The 19,322-nt window shown below is 32.0% G+C and overlaps 1 protein-coding gene across 2 annotated transcripts in view; it reads left to right on the top strand.

Annotated features, from left to right (window-relative positions):
- Positions 1-11,938: 11,938 nt before the first annotated feature.
- The window catches only part of LOC123661599, a 46,430-nt gene continuing 39,046 nt past the window's right edge, over positions 11,939-19,322 (top strand). The window contains exons 1-4 of one of the 2 annotated variants that reach the window (XM_045596557.1): positions 11,939-11,955; positions 14,074-14,198; positions 15,415-15,619; positions 15,911-16,112. In XM_045596557.1, the coding sequence (XP_045452513.1) occupies positions 11,939-11,955; positions 14,074-14,198; positions 15,415-15,619; positions 15,911-16,112 (549 nt within the window). Of the gene's footprint in view, positions 11,956-14,073; positions 14,199-15,414; positions 15,620-15,880; positions 16,113-19,322 lie in introns of those variants that run through there. The other variant, XR_006744363.1, reaches the window with a different exon arrangement.

Below are 19,322 nucleotides of genomic sequence, written 5' to 3'. Positions count from 1 at the left end.
ACTCGTAATGTTCCTGACGTTCCAGGTGTTCTTAAACTATGCTCTCACACACATGTTTCATTGTTTGCTATATTTGTAACAAACTTAGCGAACTATTAGAATTACAAATAACGATGAAACGAAAATTATAAAAACCGCTTAAGCTTATGGCTTAAAGTCAAAATAAAGCACACGATATTTTATTATTTGTTATAAAATTTCATCATTATCGGAAACAGAGGTCAAAGATGTATTGACGGTATTTCACAATTTATTCGTAAATGGCAACGAGTAGTAGGAATCTTTAACGATGATCATGCGTTATTTGAGATCCACTAATCCTTTCGAACAGGTTCCTAAATACGATAATAGCTTTAAATGCCGAGATATTAATTGCCAAATTAAACAGTAAATCTAACAATTATATTGCATACTAGGGAGTCACAAGACTATCGATCTTGCAGCCAATGAAATACCTGTTACAAAAGCATAACCTAAGCATATTACAAAAATGGCAGACATAAAAATTACAGACGTTTTTTAAATAATGATATCAAAACCAATAAAAAAATATAATTGTACAATTTATGTATGTATGCACAATTTTAAAAAAATGGAGCCACACATGCATAATCATTACCGATTTTAGCAGAAGTACATATTGTACTAAACTTAGGTTCGACCTTTCTCGTATATGGAGAAAACTTATGCCCAGAAGTGGGATGTCACAGGATCAATCCAAATATAAAATTATAAATTGCACTAGAGATGTGAAAAAAAGATAGCAAATTTTTTGATTCATTATAGTCAGCTGATTCGAGCCCTTTTGCTGCAGAATAACAACTTTGGTCTTAGGTTAGATAGGTAGAGATTAGGCCCGTCATAAACGAGGAATAGTTAATTATTTATAGCTCAAATTCAAATTTAGCTAAATAAAAATATAATTAAATTTAATGAAGATTCTAAAAGATACTTTCGTAATATTACATTAGTGAACAATTGCATTATTCAATTATAGAACCTTGAAGAACCAAATCAGAATTCTTACATTGATGTTTTATCGAAATCTTAAGGAGCTAGGTCAGGGTTTCACTGATCAGCTGTCTACTTTGTAGCCGTTGATAAAATTTTATTAAAATTTTATCGACTCGACAACAAATTTTCTAAACGGGTGAAAATTGAATTTTATTTAAGGTAAGGTTAGTTGAGGGTAAATGGCGAGAGGGCGAGAAAATTTTAATCGTATTGAAATAATATATTATATTGTTCACTTATATTTAAATGGTCAATTTAATGTCCTTTACAAAACCGTACGAATTCTGTCTTATTTTGTTACAACTCAACGTCTATTTTGATAGGTAGGCTCACTGAGGTAGGGCACAGCAGGAATTCCCTGCTCAAAATCTGGAACAGCCCGACTGGGGTAGTACCTCGTAATACTGTTTTCAAGCAGTATTGTGTTCCTGTTGGTGAGTAAGGTGACCAGAGCTCCTGGGGGGGGGGGGATTGGGTCGGCAACGCGCTTGCGATGCTTCTGGTGTTGCTGGCGTCTATAAGCTACGGTAATCACTTAGCATCAGGTGAGCCGTACGCTTGTTTGCCGACCTAGTGATAAAAAAAGGTAGAAGAGTACTTCATATGCGTTTTAAAATAAACGATTTTTAATTACGCAAGAATTAAAGTAGGAGCGTCTTTTTATACTTAAAAACAATAATTATTTATTTTCTATTTACCTTCGTTAACATTTTCGATTGATTTTTTCATAAAATCATCAATTTTTAATCTATAATTGATCACAACCTTACCTACAATTGTGTAACATTATATAGAAAATAAATACATATTATAATAGATTTAGCAGATAAAAGAGTTTACTTATCAAGTCGAATCAATATTTATTAAGTCACGATTTCTGAAATCGTTTCTCTCACGTCTCATTCATGACATATCGTTACCTCGATATGGCTATCTCCTTTATACAACCAAATGAAGAAGGCCCATGTTTTATGGGTGCTTTATTCTTCTGAAAATGTCAGTTTATCTTACTATTTGAGGTCATGTTAATACTTTGTTTGACATGACATCTTTTATTAAAATAACTGTGTTTTTACTAGGTCAGTTATATGAGGTTAATGCTGTTGCAGTTATTTTAGCAAAATATGTTTTTAAGTCTCGGGTTTTTGGGTTGTCATATTGACTTCGTAACTTTGAAATCGTCTCGTGTGACAAATTCCTTTTATTTACGAAATTCTTGTAGAATCTTATTATTAAGGTTGACAAATTCACACAAGAGGTATTATTGACATGATAAACTGGTATTGTTAATAATGTATACAGTATATCAATAATTTATTCTTTGATAATAGTTTTTTTGTCGTTCATGTTATGTTAAAATAGTAGTTTATGCAACTGTCATATAATGAAGGGTATTAAAACACGAGTGTGAGTTTATGAAACGAGCGCAGCGAGTTTCATAATAGTAACGAGTGTTTTAATAGCCGTGTTATATGCAGTTGCATACACTACTTTATCTTCACTAATGCAATTAATCAAACAACAAGACTAAAAGCTGACAATAGTTTATTTATAATAATTGTTCAAATTTTGGATGGTACAATTTTGAAAGTTAATGTTAATTATTGATCCAGCAGCTGTAGCGGTCGCGGGGCAAGCAGTAGAGCTCGTAGACGGAGTCGGAATAAGTTATTATATTCTTTTTCATATAATTTTCTAGATTTTTCTGGCAAAAGATTGTGAGTTAATTTTGTTGCCAATTCTAGAATATCCGGAGGCGTACAAATATCATCGTCGCTATCAATTTTTAACTTTTAACTTATTAAATTAAATTCACGCGTACGTGTATTGTCACAGTGATTTTGCCGCCATTAAAATCTAACCAATGAGAGCGCAGCTGCGCGCATGCGCGCGATGTTATAATGAGATTTTACGATATCGATGTGGATATTATACCATCATGTGAAATTGTTTTGTTGTCTGCGCTATAACAGTAGTAATTATAAGTCAAGTATTGGAAACATAAGTAGAATGTTACAACATTAGTGTAGATAAAGTATCTTATTTACGGACTGTACACCCCGCGTGTTTTTTACTTCAATGTGTAAAGGCTTTTATATAGATGATTTCGCACTAGAACGAATAAAAAAATTGAATTAAACAAAATTTTCTTACTATCATTACTTTAGCTTAATTATATTTTAATACATATATTTAATATTGGTGATTTTGCTTGAAGAGATCCAAGCAACTTAAAACAATTTTCATTAATTCAACGCCAAGGAACGCTTAATAACGTGAAAGTTATATTGACCTTTAGGGTCATTGGAATATCAAGACTAAGGTTTATGTAGAGAGACAAATATACAGTATTGTCAAGAAAGTAAACAACTATTAAAACATTAAGCTATTGAACTATAAGATGTAAATGAGGCACGGTACATTAGGAAATTTCCTCGACCTTGCAGAAGATCACAGCAAAATAATACTGTTATTAAACAGTGTTGTGTTCCTGTTGGTGAGTAAGGTGACTAGAATTCTTGGGCGGAATTGGTAAAAGGGTTGGCAATACGCGCTTACGATGCTTTTGGTGTTGCAAACGTCTATAAGCTAAGGTAATCGCTTACCATAGATGAACCCTACGCATGTTTTGCCGAACTAGTTATATAAAAAAACGATTATTAGTGACAACCACCGGATTTCGATTGATAAAAGATTAACAAAAATCGGTACGAAACATTAAAACAATAAAATCGAATGTAGAGTAGTTTGTAGTATTGATTGTATTGTACCAGTTAATGTTTTCGTCATTATTTCACATGATCATAGCATCCTATTACTGGTGCTTGTCGTACGGTCTCATTTAAATTTGATCGAGATGACGATGTGTATTTAATTCTCTGTTTTACCGACTTCCTACATCGTATTACTTAATTCTAAATGTAATTGAAGTCCGTTTTTGCAAGCAAACACAATTTTAACTAACTAAGTATGGTACGATATTTCAAAATGATAGCAACTGAAGTGACAAGCTCAGATATAACCGATACTGCACTATCTGAAAACTGTCGAATGACCTCTCTTGTTTTAAGATCGATAAGTGCCGACTTATATTAACAAATTGTTTGACAGTTCGACTTTATTTATTTTTTATATCGATTTGTGATCAAATAAAGTGGTCTAATTTATTTGGTCTGTGACTTTAGTTATACTACAAGCATAGGTTAAATTAATCATACGATTTTAGTTTATTGGAATAAAATATTTTTGCAACAGAACAACACATCATATTTGATTCACGGCTGACTTTAATCTCTTCACTTCACTCGAAACTTTCACTCAAAAGTGGTATAACTTAGGTTTTGTTTTTGCTTTTAGATTATTATTTATTTAAAATGAAAGGGTGATTCTTATACTTCCTACAACATAGTCTGGCCAGTTACGATATTTGTATCGGTAGGTATACCCAATAAGGAAGGTTGTTTGGAAATTCCTTTTTTACTAACAAATTATGTAAAGTACGAAGGAAAGTTTGGAAGCTTAGTGATGTCATCTTAATATTTAAGAACCTAAAATGAATATGAAATCTTATAAAACCGGGCCGGTGATCTAGTCTATATAGATTATAACACAACGAGAATATCGGGGTCAGCTTCTAGCATTAAATGGTTTGGAAAAGATAAATTGCTATTAGCATTGTTAGATAAAGGCCAAAAACACAATAAATTAACACACAAACTGCCTTTCTTTTAGCACTAACTACGCTGTAGCCGCTGGATATGTTTTAAGAGCTTTTGTATGACAGAAGCTTAATCAGAGTCGACAAATTTGTCGTAATGTCTTGTACCTCTGTCGACTCACTCGATCGATCGAATTCGACTGGTCTCGGCAAGCTATTGATACAGACGACACACCCTGTTATTAACGGTAAGGCCACCTAAGCAGATGCATTAGCTGATGCAAACTGATTTTTTTTTCTTTTTGGCAATAGTGTTCGTAAAGTATAAACAGATTAATTAATAACACGCATCAGAGTTTACTAATCAACATGTCTGAGCATGTCCATAAAAAATTTCTCGACAATAATCCCAATATCAAGTCCATACTAACTTTAAATTATGAAAGGAAACTCTTTATGCTAATCGTAACCACCTTAAAAATAAACGATAAAAATTTTTGGTACTAAAATTCTGTTATTGTATTGTATTAAGTCGTTATTGTTCCTAGCTAGTGACCAGGCCATATAACTCGTAGCGTGACACATTACAGCCTATTTTCTTCCACATCTTGCACGCTTTCCAACGACAATTATTTTACAAATCAAAGTAGTTGATCTTGAAATTGTAACGAATTCAAACTCTTTAGATCTAAAACATAAGTATTAAGTATTATTATATAATTCGCCTCAGGCAAAGCGCAAACTAACAGCAAACGTAATGTACTCACCTAAGGGCTAATAGTCGTATTTAACAACACATGCCAAGTACTGAGATCACTTATCTTAATACGATGTTACAAAATAAGATATTATCGTTAAAATATTCTACACTTAATAATTCCAATTTGGTCAATTGATACAATTTATTGAGATAGATAAGTTGACTAATGTCGGTTGTTTTTTTATTACTTTTGTAATAAATTATTGATTGATTTTATTTTTAAACCTTGTGATGTTAAAATTATGATTTTGGTTAAATATATTTCTCTATAAATAATAGATATGAATCAGTGTTCGTGTTGTCTAATATATTTAGTTGAATTTATAAAATAATAATAATTACTTTAAAACGTAGAAGGATTCAATTTTGTGCGTCTTACGAAGTTCATCAAATCATTGTATATAGTTCACTTCTTCAACAATAACTATCGCGTAAACTCTTCCAGTTAAGCATCATCAACTTCGTTTCTTGCAGATTTACCTAGGAAATGATAGAGTGTAGTTGAAATGACAAGTGAATTTTAAAAGATTATTGTTTTAGTTCATAGAAATTTATATTATGGGAGTACTACAACATTTAGCGCCAAATTACAATAATTACCGTAAGGTTGAACAAGTTAAGAACAGTTAAGTTACAGTGCTACTTCTCATGAAGAGATCTGTTTCCCAGCACAAAAGAAATAACTGCATTGTAAAAAACCGTCCAAGTGCGATTCAAACTCACGCACCGAGGGTTCCATACAAAAAATTTTATTATCTGATTTAACAAAAATTTTATGATTTTCGCAATTTTACTTTTATCTGTGCTATAAAACGTTCCTTCGTACCAAATTTCTAGATTCTGAGTTCACGGGAAGTACCCTGTAGGTTTTGATTCCCTTACGAGTTTCGAAAATTTGCAGCATAAACGGCTGTATCTTTTGATTGCGTTGGCTTAGAAGTTCAATTTTTTACAGCTACAAGGAACAGGAGATTTGAGTATTTGATATGAATTTTGATATGACAACAAAGTAATCCTATAGGGGTTCCGTTTTTCCTTTGAGGTACGGAACCCTAAAAACAAATACAGTGAAGGAATTATAAATGATAATAGACCTCTTACTTGACAGACACTGGGATAATATATCTCAATCAATTTCACAGGTATTAGAATAATTGCATTAGTACAGGTACAGGTGATACTTTGCAACGATCATTATCGGACCTATACGCGTAATAACATTGTTATGATATATGAACGGCAAGTAATGATCTTTTGAATTTCGCAAAGTTATTGCAGCATAAATCCCACTGTATCACAACATTAGGCGTCCCTTGAGGTTTCGTACTGTTATGAGGCTGACACTGTTTGTCTGTTTTTACAACGCTTACTACTTTATTCAAAAAGATTGGACACAATGTTTGATATTTTACTTTCGAATTTTAATCGATGTACGATCTACTCGGGGCTCTGAGTCTAACTAACTGAACGAAACTAACAAAGAAAACTGAACTAACATAGAAAAGGAACAATGCAATTGCTGACTAATGATTAAACTAAAGGAAAAATACTGTGTATAATATAAATGCTTATGAAGCTTTTACTACGTTATAAAATGGGATATAACAGTACGCAGGTGTTTTAGTTTTTAGTCTGATGTATACTCACATTTAAAATCAAAAACAAAAATTAAAATATGAAAAGTTTTATTATTCGAGTAGGATTCAAAAGCACTTTTAAATCGTCATTTTAAATTATATTATATAAAAAAAAATTGTTGAATATGAAGCTAAGCCGACGATTCGAAACACAGACTTTACAGAGGAGAAACGGTAATAAATTCCGCAGTTATTCTTTTAAATTGTTTTCAAATTGGTATCAATGTTTTAAAAGATATGTGATACATTTGATAAGCTAGCTTCCTACATAAGATCCCTAAATAAGAATCTATATAGTAAGGGATGGAGATTTCTATTTTAAGATCGATAGTTGTTGAGGGAAAAATCGACTGGACATTCAGCCGTACTTCGGTGAGGACACAATATTTTAACCGAAAACAAATGTTTGTCCAAATACAAAGTCTGGACGAAATCGAACTCAAAGCTGTTGGCCCTAATGAATATTGCATCACTATTACACCAGAGCCGTTCTTTCATTAATTAACAATAGATATCTATAAAAAAATTCTTATTCAAGAAAAAAAAAACAGAGATATCGCAAGGTTACCTTTAGTAATTTATTTGTTTGATGGTTAATTTTCGAATGTTCCTTCAAGGCCGTGTCACATCCGTGACACATGATCCAATTCGTCAAATATTGTTCGACTAATATTGTTTTAAGGTTTAATGTGGAGTGATTTGTCATACGATCGTCTTTTTCATACTTATGTACTGTAATAGAAATTAAAATAATTTAATTGTAGTAGTTTTTGTAATGGATATTGATTTACTGGATATATTTGAAATATCCAAGGAATACATTGCGTTAGTACCTACTGATAGTTTTAATTAATTATACTACTACTACTATATATTACTATTTATCTACAAATTAATTTCTTAACTTATTCTCGTACGGATTAATTTGTCATAAAATTAAATAACATAAAACATATATATGTAACAACATGTCATAAACATCGAAACGAATTTTTAATATAAACTGGCTGTATATCAGGGGTGAATCGCGTTATTTTCGATATTTTCGTAGCCTAAAAACGTGTCATTCTGAATTTACGCACCAAGCAATATCAATCAATTAATATGATGTCATAAATCAATATATAAATATAACCAGTTCAATAATTTTTGAAATGAATAACAAACATTCATCCATTCACACGAACTCTTATAATATTAGTAGGAACAATAAGTATTTATCTAAGATTTTACCAGCTTTTGTATGGGATTGAGTTCTTAAAAACCACAATTACACCCACAAAACTTATGTAAGAATTCTTACATCAGTACTATTAAATGTTACCAAACACATAAGGCAATATTATAATATTATGGTAACATCATAATAGCTAGCCACTAGCGTATAACCTAAGAGATAGCACCCTCTTAACGCGTTTTAATTTTGTGTAAAGGTACATTAAATTTACAAGGTCAGTGGCACAACTGGCTGTACTCCAGAATACTTAGCGATATCAACTCATGTGCATTCAATGTTACATGCTTTTGATGTATTTTTATGTTTCTTAGTCGTCGTTCTTGTAATCAAAACTTTAATTAAAAAGTCTAAAAATAAGCATATTCATACAATATTTTGTACTTTAGGTCATTTGCGCTTTTATGATAAATCTATACAGTTTATCGAGTATATGCAAATATTCGTCAAAACCCTAGATATAGCCAGGTCGTTTATAGAAAGACACCCAAAAATACTGTAGAAACCAATATTTGTCGGTCAGGCCTAGATGTTACAATAAAATGAGTTTTAATCTTACAAAGGGATTGCCCCGCAAAAGTTTATTTTTATAAGATATGCTTACCTGTACAGATTTTTACCGATTGTACTCTTGGAGAGGGTTGTGTTGTTGTATTTTTGACTTGACTCTCGGTGACCTACCTCAAACTTTGTTAACTTGTACCAGTACAACTCGTCTTTCGTATCTATTCTCGTCGAGATAAACAGTGTGTATTTTTCACAATCGGCAGCTCTTAGCCTACAAGTCAACTAGCCGAGACGCCCTCAATTCCTATTGTCACACCAAGGTGTTAAGTAAGACTTGATAATTACGTTAAATTGTTAAGTATATATATTTAACTGTATGTATACACAATACAGCTGATTTCGACTGCTTCAACATAATTTCTTCATTCAAACAACTTGATGTTAAGACATTTTTTTGTATGCCTTTTGCAAAAGATGTTTGTAATTAGATGTTAGGACGGACTAAAAAACGAACATTTAATGGCTAATGTTTTTGTACTAATACGAAACATATAGTATAGATACATAGGTAAATAATAGTACATAGGTAAATGTTTCATTACACGTAGGTAGGTAGGTAGGTAAAAGTTCATGGGGACTGAATTTCTAAACATTTTATTAGGAAACACACTTTTAACTAACTTTAAACTTAACCTATATGTGGTAGCTTATTATTAGCTTTTTTTTTAATTCATATTCTGTATTAGTTATAGTTATAATAAGCTGTAAGCTATCCAAATAAAATTAAAGTAAAATAAAGTTTTTGGCTTAATAACAACATTCTTTTAACGGCTTATTATTTTCAAACATATTGCAAGAATATATAATTATACATACAAATACTTGATAATCAATAACAAACATCAAGAATGTATGTAAATCTCTGGTACTTGCGCTTATGTTTAAATAAGTATTCGATTAAGCTTAATTGGTACATATTTTCAGATTCCTTTTCTATTTTCCGCTCCTCGAGCGAGATTGTATTGTTGTTCATAATCTCTTTTATCATTTTTTTCTAGTAGGTCTTTTGTTATGCATTAGGTAGTATGAACAATTTCTCGTACACGCTACGTTGAAACTAAATAAAAAATATATATATATATAAATGATCAAATGCACTTTAAAAGTAAACAAGTTCTTGAAGTCAAACATTTATAATGATATGAGTGTAACAAAATTGCTTAATCAAGTTAAATTTAAATGCAAAATTAACTTTTACCATACTAATGTCATAAATTATTGTTATATATTTGTACATTTATGTAATAGTATTTATCTAATTTATGTAAAGAGTGAGAGTTTGTTATCTCAAGTAAAATTATAATACTCTCATTTACTCAAGAATTTAATGTACCTATTGTTAAATAATGTAACTTAATTTTTGTATCAATTGATTAAATGGTTAAATAAACTTATGTTCATTTGAGTACATTTGATTGGTGATTTGTCATGCGTTTTATGTTGTAATCTTAACTTTGTGTATGCTAGCTTGACAAGGCATTTTCCTTATAAGGCAAAGAGATAATCCATTTTATTTATGAGTATTTAGGTTGCTTATCTAAATTTAAATAAAATTAATAGCCGTACATTTTTTTTTTTGTAAAATTTACTTAAAAAATTTCGTCACGTAACTCGTTTTTCTTGTTTATTGATTTTAAATTACGTTTAATAATGTGATATTCAAATCAATTCAATGTTTGTCGGTCAGTATGTTGAAAGTATATACTTACACTATCTTAATGATTTTCCTGTCGAAACGATTACACGTTAAAATGCCAGTAATTTGAGTTGTTTTAGCCAACGAACCTTAGTTGCATTGCGCTAAGAATTTTCCTCAAGGCTCTGTTGGGCCTAAACAGTCAATTAATAAGCAATTCGTTTCAAAACAATCCTCTGCGCATCCGAGAATTCTTCATTAATTTGATCTTATCGAGAGGCAACGTAAAATAATTTAAATAATGTGTACATATTTATGTCTCTAAATGATGTAAACACATATGTAAGTCCATACTATTTAATTAAGTAAATTTTTAAGGTATACTTTCTATCTACTTATAGCCACATCTTTATTTTTCGTAATACTAATTGCAAGTTACTTTAAACAAATAATAATTGTGCTTGCGTGTTTTAGAGAAAACGGAAATATTAAAATTAGCAAACGACATTTGACATTTGAAAGAAGAAATTTTCTGTAGAATGTACGAGTAGGTTTAAACTAATATCTAAAGCAGAATTTCCCGTCCGACAGTTAAAGTTGATAAAAATTTTGAATACTAATCAAGATGTCAATATGTCCTTCGCTGATACGATTTACTTTCTGCGTCGCATTTTTATGCATAGAAAGTTAATAAAATGCTTGCTTTTAGATTTGTATTTAGCTTAAGATATAACTTCTTTTCTTCAATTCTAACCTACTGCTACTTCACTAGTTGAAATATAATGTTTTACAAGCGCAAATATCACTAAAAAACCGCCTGTTTGGCCAGCTATATTCTTCAAAATTTTTAATGACTACTTCTTTTATAGAATTAATTAAAATTTTAATTTGTTGTTTTTGTTGTTCTTTTGTAATCAAAACCAATGGTACTTAGCCGAAGGCTGGTAACGAAAGTCAAAAAAAACTCAACTAGATAGAGCTTATTTTTATTTGTGCTAATAATCTAATTTTCAATACTATCCACTGCAAAACATAGACCTCGCATAATACTATTTGTCAAATCAACCGTTCCCTATGATTGTTTGTGAGTGGTGTGGTTATCTGGATAATGAGTCTGGAAAACATCACTTTGCATTGTAATCATGATACAGCATCTTATTTTTATTTTGTATTCTTAACTACACAAAAAAAAGTACAAAAAATTAAGAAAAAAAAAACAAAAAATGTAGAAAAGGCGACCTATATCTTACTTATTTTGTTAGTTACAAAGCTTAGGGACACACACGGGAATAATTATATTTAGAAGTTATAATTGTGTTTATTTTACCAGAGTGGAGGGCGCCGCGAGAGCGAGGCGGGGGGTTGCGCGTGCGGCGCGCGTCCTGGCCCCCCCGCGCCTGCGCCGCCCCACCCGCTGCGCGCCCTCGATGACATGCCGCCCATCCTTAGGTGCAGTATTGTTTATAATTACTAGGATAAATTTAAAATTAAAAAGAAAATCTGCAGTAATTTCTTTTTGAGCGACTTGTTTTTTAGCTACGATGCCACAGATATACGTAGAAACAAACTTGAAGGTCAAATTTTATAAAACCCTCATTTTTGGGTTGAAAAAGTTAAATTTAGTATTATTTACCTGTGCTATTTTATATAATTATGGTCGAATGCAGTTTCCGAATATTTTAAAATCCGAAATTGTAAAATATGTTACTCCATGATATTAACAATAATATTACAATTATACCTACTCGTATGATTAGGTAGTTGAATATGCTCTCTTTCTCAAAATTAGTTTAACTTATAAACAGCTTCCATATTGTGGATGGTTTCACATTATCAAAGGTGGTATACGATAAAACATTAGATGGGTATTGCAAAATTGGAATTTCTTTGTCGCACCATGTAATAATGCCTGATTTTAAACAACAACCAAAACTTTTTAATAAAATATAATTTTAAATGTAAGAGATACTCTTCCTGTGGTTATTTTACAATTTTGTTTTAAAATGTATGATAGCGATGTTTTTGCCGACTTTAACTTCTTATGTAATTTTGTACATCAAACCGGAAAGTGGCTTAAAAAAGAAATGAATGGAATTACAAAAACAAGGAATTCCGTCTATGAGTTATTCCGTAACCCAATGGCAGTATGTCAGAATATAGTCGTCACGTTCTTCGTCATGGTGCATTCTATGGAACCGCCTAGAATCTTGCTAAACATATCCATTGTTATGTCACAGAGAAATTTTATCATGTCATGGCATAAGTTTAAATATTATGAAATTTGCATCTCGCAATTTTTTTTTGCCTAACATAACTTAGAAAATAATTTTTTACATAAGGGTAAATAATAAGTATTTTTATCAATTTTTCTATAAATAAAAATTTAGAGGATTCAAGCAAAGCAAACCGAATATTTCATTTTATTAATAGAATGTGATAATAGAGAAATAATGAAAACAACACATATACTTTATAGGTATTATTATTTAACGAAAAATACTATAAACCTTAGATTTAGCGAACGCATATAAATAATAACCACCCACCAACAATAATATGACCTAATAGCGATCGTTACTCATAGTAGGTAATATATCCGCCAATCTGCAGTGATGCAGCGTGTTGGATTATGCTGCCCATTTCAAGGCTGCTATGCCTATGGCCAGCAGTGGGATGATATCCTCTTAGGCTGAATCCTTATCGTCGTTTCGTTATTGTATATAATAATAGTATTATCTGAAAATGATTTTTATATATACGCGTTTCAAGCAAAATTTGGAAAACAAACATGAGTTTCCTCTAAAAGCACTAAAATAACAATAACGAAATATTATTTACAACTACTACGAAAAAATTAAAAAAAATCCCAAGATGCTATTGATCATTTAGGTAGCTGTAGTTAAATTATACCATAAATAACGGATCGTAAACACACAAAGAAGCCACAGTTTATTGTACGTTTAACAAACAATATCGACAAATCACGAAGAAATCCTTGAAACAAAGGGGAAAACGCATTGCATAAACAATGGATAGTTCTTCAATCACAAAGCGGGAATACACTAATTCGTTAGATTTTCTGCCAATATTTTCAAACAGCTACCGCAGACCTATTGTATTGCATTACGAGTTACTTTGTTAAATCATGTGCAACGTAAATTTGTCGATGTAGAAACCAGTTATGAGGTCAACGACTTGACAATGACTGTAGCGATTTTGCATGCATCGTGCGTATCTAGATTTAGTACGTGATGGTAATGCCACTTCATTTTTGCAATTTGAAGAGCTTGGCAGTAATGTACATCGTGATCTTACCTTATGGAAACAAATCAAAGCAAAACAATAAGAAAGGCATCTGATTATAGTGGACAGGTGTTTGTGAAATGATATTATGTATGCTCCACATGCAATAGATGATCGTGAATAGGTTTTATTTGGCATTTGATTGCATCTTTACGTACGTATTTCTTTAATAATATACACTATAAAAATGTCCTATCAGTTTATAGCTATTGCGATATTAAATAGATTTCTTGAAAAGCCTTTTAAATTCGTGGTATATTTTAGGTCAAATCCTCTATACACGGAGGAAGAAGAACAAGAGGTAGTGATCATTGTGGACGAAGATGTGACGGAAGGTGAATCAACGAGTGCGCCTCACGTGCCTCGTAGAGCACCTTCCACTTCTTCAGGTAAGAAATAAAATTATTGTTACGATAAAATACTCCTCCAAACACTAAAATCATCGACATCAATTTGAAAAGAATTTAATATTACAAATTTATTATTAGTAGACGATAATAAATTCAGAAGTTGAAATATCGTTAATCACTTTTCGATTTATTTGAGACAAAAGAATTATTAATTGATCTCGTGTTTTTCCATTATTCGATGATTGATTAACATGTGAAGAATTACGTGTAAAGGCACTATCACCGTATCACTGTCCTTCAAAATTTAAAGAATAAAAGCATCCGGTTCAAGGTCATTGCGAATCGGTTACACGGTAGCGACCGCAACCTGGCCTTGGTTACTCAATTACGTAGCTAGTTCAGATACTTTGTAATGACACGCTAAAAAAACTTTTAGATGTCTTTATTAAGTATTAAAAGAACGCTATTTGGCTTTAAAGTAATGAAAATCACGCACTCACTCTCGATCCCTAATGAAACGATTTTTGTTGATAATGTAGCTTAATGTACTTATGTCAATGTATCTTACAGAATATCAATCTTAAATTTTAATAATTATTTTATACGCTTAGCGCCATATCTTACTTTGATCGTGTCGTTGCACAAAGTAGATCAATTATGCAATTATCTGTTAATGTTATACTCAATCGTGAATTTCGTAATAATTTAAAACAAATGCAATAACACAGAATATATTGACTCTCTAAAAAGTTTTTTAAGAAAAAATCAATATAATGTTCTATTTTATCTCATATGGCCAAACCAGCAGAGAACCAAATAATTTGTAAAAGTGCAATATTCATTTGGGACAACGCTTGTACACACTTACCGCGACTTTAATTTCGAAACTCCCGATATTTCGGTCACGATGAAGATGCTTGGTTCCGCGTGAATCAAGTAACCTCAGTTGTTAATCCCGTATTAGTAGAAGCGTTGATATTTGCCGTGAAAGCTTAACAACTTATATAATTTAGGTCATTCTGACTGTCATATGGGTCACCAACCCGCCTGCCCAGCGTGGTGACTATGGGCAACACACATGAGTTCACGCATTTTTGGCGCGAACTTGTGGAGGCCTATGTCCAGCAGTGGACTGCAATAGGCTGGAATGATGATGATGATGATGATGACTGTCATATAAAATAATTAAAGATACTTGACCTAAAAACCATACGAGATGAATGCATTATTTGAATGTAATACCCGTTGTGTCCAGGGTATGGCAGCGCTGGCGGTAGTCACGGTCGGGTATCACCAAACTTACCAAAGAACGAGCAGTTCGAGGCAGAGCCGGTAATACGGATCTCGGTGTCGGACAAGAACGAAGGATCTCAAAGCACGTCGGACTCCGACGGCAGCCCGTCGTGCACGCTGTCGAGGAGTTTGAAGGATGATATAAGAGCATGTTTAGGAGGATGCAGGTAAATTATTTTACTGATGAATCTTCTAATGACAGTTTGACTGATTTTTTATAGGTATAATGCAATTATTTATTTATTTATTTATTTATTCTTAATGTACACCGAAATACAGACACGTATAAAGAAAGATACAATAGAAGATGTACAAAGGCGATCTTATCGCTAAATAGTGCAATTTGCACTTTTTCTTTAATTCTGATAATAGGGACTCTAAAGACAATAAAAATACGATGTGCCCTAAATGATAAAATACATTTGCAGTAAGGAGTACACAGAGAAACCACCAATAAGATGGGAGAAGGACGTAGGGCATGTAGTGGAGGCAGCTGTCCGTGGTGCTGGAGGAATAAACGCAGCAAGAGCTCGTCTCCACGCGGCGTTACTCGCTTTGCACGACCCGCCCATTAACAGAGGACCCAGTCTACCGTACTGCGGACCTGGAGTCAGACCTGGAGACGTCACTATGATGCCCAAGAATCAGATGTCCTTGTTGGTAAGTGATAGTTCTGGTATTTTTATACTACACTACCGGGTCGTTCGGGAACTAAAGTAAATTAATTGGAGTATTTTGTTTCAAAATGTCAAGATTTTACTACTTTATATGATGTTAGATAATCAACGCCGCTCTGAGGATTATTTATGTACTAAATAGGTTGCATGGGTTTTAACTTTTCCCGTTATTCTACAAAATGCATTTATGTAGTATGTTTCGCAATAACGTAATAATTAAATGAAGGTGTGGGTGTCTGACTCATAGAATAGACTCCTTGTCGGGGTAAATAAAAAAGTGGTATAATGCAACCAGGTATTACCTACGCCCTGATTCTACTACATTAAAAATCCTTCTAAACCAATGCAAAAAACTTCGGTCTATTATAGGAAAACAAATTATCACAGTAAAGATTACTGTGATAAGGTTATTACGATGTTTCCTAGCAACAATCCAATCTTTCAAACTAATCTTAATTTCTAGAATTTTTTGATTCTCTTTGGATCGAATATTTGTTTCGAATTATCCTGCTGCGCTCGCAAGAGTAACAGATAGTCGTGTTAATTATTTATTCACGCCTTTTCTTTACACACTAGCAAGAAATATTGTTTATCAAGAATTGAACTGATAGCATTAATTAGGTATGAAGAGACATTATCATGTAAAATTATTTTTTTGAGAAAAGGAATCTTCCCCGTTTTTAATCGACTTCAAAAAAGGAGGATGGGACCGTGATAGGGGAACTAGGATCTGATGATGGAACCCAGAGAAATCGAGGGAAACCCTCGAAAATCGTAGTGACGCCTAGAGCGTTTGTTAATTTTTTTCGTCTACTTACGTTGTATTACTTGTCGATGTAATTGAAGTCGTTTTTTCTCGTTTGCGAGCAAACACAATTATTCTACTTGTACCATTAAATATACTATGAGTATTAGAAAATTGACGAACTTATCCAGATACATAATCGTAATAATTAGATTGATGTAAGTAATATAATACGTAGATAATACTTATAACTAAACTTTATTAAGTTACCTCATCAAAAATCTTAATTTTCAGCTAATTATATAAACTTTTTCACATTTGGCTGTAAAATTTAGCTATAGAACTTTTAGAGAAATTAAAACGAGTTAATTAGATACTACCTCAATAAAATATAAAACATACACAACAACATACTGATTTAAATATCCGATATTCGAACAAATTTAGTATAAATTAGTAACAAGTAAAGGTCTTAATGTATGTTTGTTTCCGGAGCGCTGATTAAATAAATTTATTTAAAGATATTGACATACTTACATACAGATATATGTATATCTAACTACTTGGAAGAAAAAACGAGTATGCTTTAGACCACACGACTGCAGTAAAACTTCTTTAGCTCCATCTATCTTATATCTCCCTCTCAACTTCCGTTCGCCTCACCCGATCACACGTTTCGTAACGCTCTAGTCACGCATTCACCAGCTTACTGCCCAAGTCAAGCGTGCGTAAAGTTTTACTTCAAAAGTTAGTTGACTACACATCAAACGTAATGTTATGATGTTGAATTACCATAATTCCATGGTATAATGTTAATCATCATACTCTATTAACCATAGAGTACAACATAAACAATAGAACGGTATTGCGTAATTTGTATCTTGCGATTGAAATCGTAACTTCGTCAGAACAACGGAAAACTGTGATAATAATCTTTCTTTCTCGTGATTTACACGAGCCTCACATTATTCCTTTGTTTCTTTTTAATTTAACATGTATTTATGTATATTTACTAAAATCGCTTAACGGCCGAAAGGCTTTTGGTTAATTTCATCAATATTTAATTATTTTGCAAAGTGGTCATAATAACATAACGATTTCTAATTATTATTTATCATACTAGTAGTACTTGACTTAGGGAACTTGGGGAGGCCTATGTCCACATGACTGTAATAGGCTGGATTGGCTTAACTTAACTAAGGGCCTGTTTCGCTGATTACGGTTAAAGCTATCTGACGTATAACGGTATGCAAGAGATAAAAGTTTATGATGTGTTTTTCTTTTTTTCCATCGAAACGTAGTTCATAAATTGGGGTGAAACAAACTAGTGGTCATTATACCTCCTGCGATTAAATCATATTAGTAATTTATGTGCAGGATAAACTTTTTCAACGCCGGTAAAAAAAAGCCCTAGTCATTAAAATCCAGCAGCCATGCAGATAGATACTGTTTCTATTCAGGTAGATAAGAATTTCAAAAGATATTATCGATGAACTATTTAGATATATACCGTATATATATATATACGGCATATACTCCATATACATATACGGTCAAATTGAGTAACCTACTCCTCCTTTTTTGAAGTCGGTTAATAATATTGTATTTAAAACATACTTAATTGTTTTTGCTTGCAAATGAAAAAACCGAATTCAAGCACATCGGTAAGTAATACTCTAAAAGTAAGATTACTCAACAAGTAGTCGTTAGATCTGGATCAAATTCAAAGAGAAGAAACACAAAACAAGGCATCAGCTTTTAATTAAAATAAGAATCAACAAAATCGCTACACCCAGTAAAAAATTATGAGGTATAATACAACGTATATCGGCGAAAAATAGTCAAGTAAATACGCATTTTTTGATATATATAACTCGAAAATTACATGTCAGATCTCAATATTCAATTCGGTTCACCCAGTAAAAAGTTCTGAGGTAATAAACATAAAAAAAACAGTCGAATCGAGAACCTCCTCATTATTTGGAAGTCGGTTAGTAAATAAATAGGTACCTACAGCGTAAAACGATAGTCTCATAACTTACTCTATCAAATACATTTTAATAGGGGAGAAGTGACTTCAGTATATGTGTGTAAGGTATAGACCTTCGTCAATACACTGAAGTGTATTCATTAGCATGCACTAAACTTTATTAAAAAAAAAAAAAACAGTAAAACATAATATTATAGTGTTTTAAAACTCTGCTGTCAAAAAGCCAATTAAAAAAAATCTGTTAGTTATACACTTAAGTCAAAAAACCTCTACTCAACACTACCTACTCGTATATAAAAAAACAGTAAGATCCTTTTCCGCTCGATTACGATTGATATTTTTTGTGTTATGTTCCACAGACCAGATAATTGTGACTAATTATTCGAAGTATTTTTAAACGCAGATGAAAAAAAAATCTTATATATAATCTATATAATCTAAATAAATGTTCATTTTAA

Source organism: Melitaea cinxia, chromosome 17, assembly GCF_905220565.1.
Source record: "Melitaea cinxia chromosome 17, ilMelCinx1.1, whole genome shotgun sequence".
Classification (NCBI taxonomy): domain Eukaryota; kingdom Metazoa; phylum Arthropoda; class Insecta; order Lepidoptera; family Nymphalidae; genus Melitaea; species Melitaea cinxia.
This window is presented reverse-complemented; position numbering and strand designations above follow the sequence as displayed.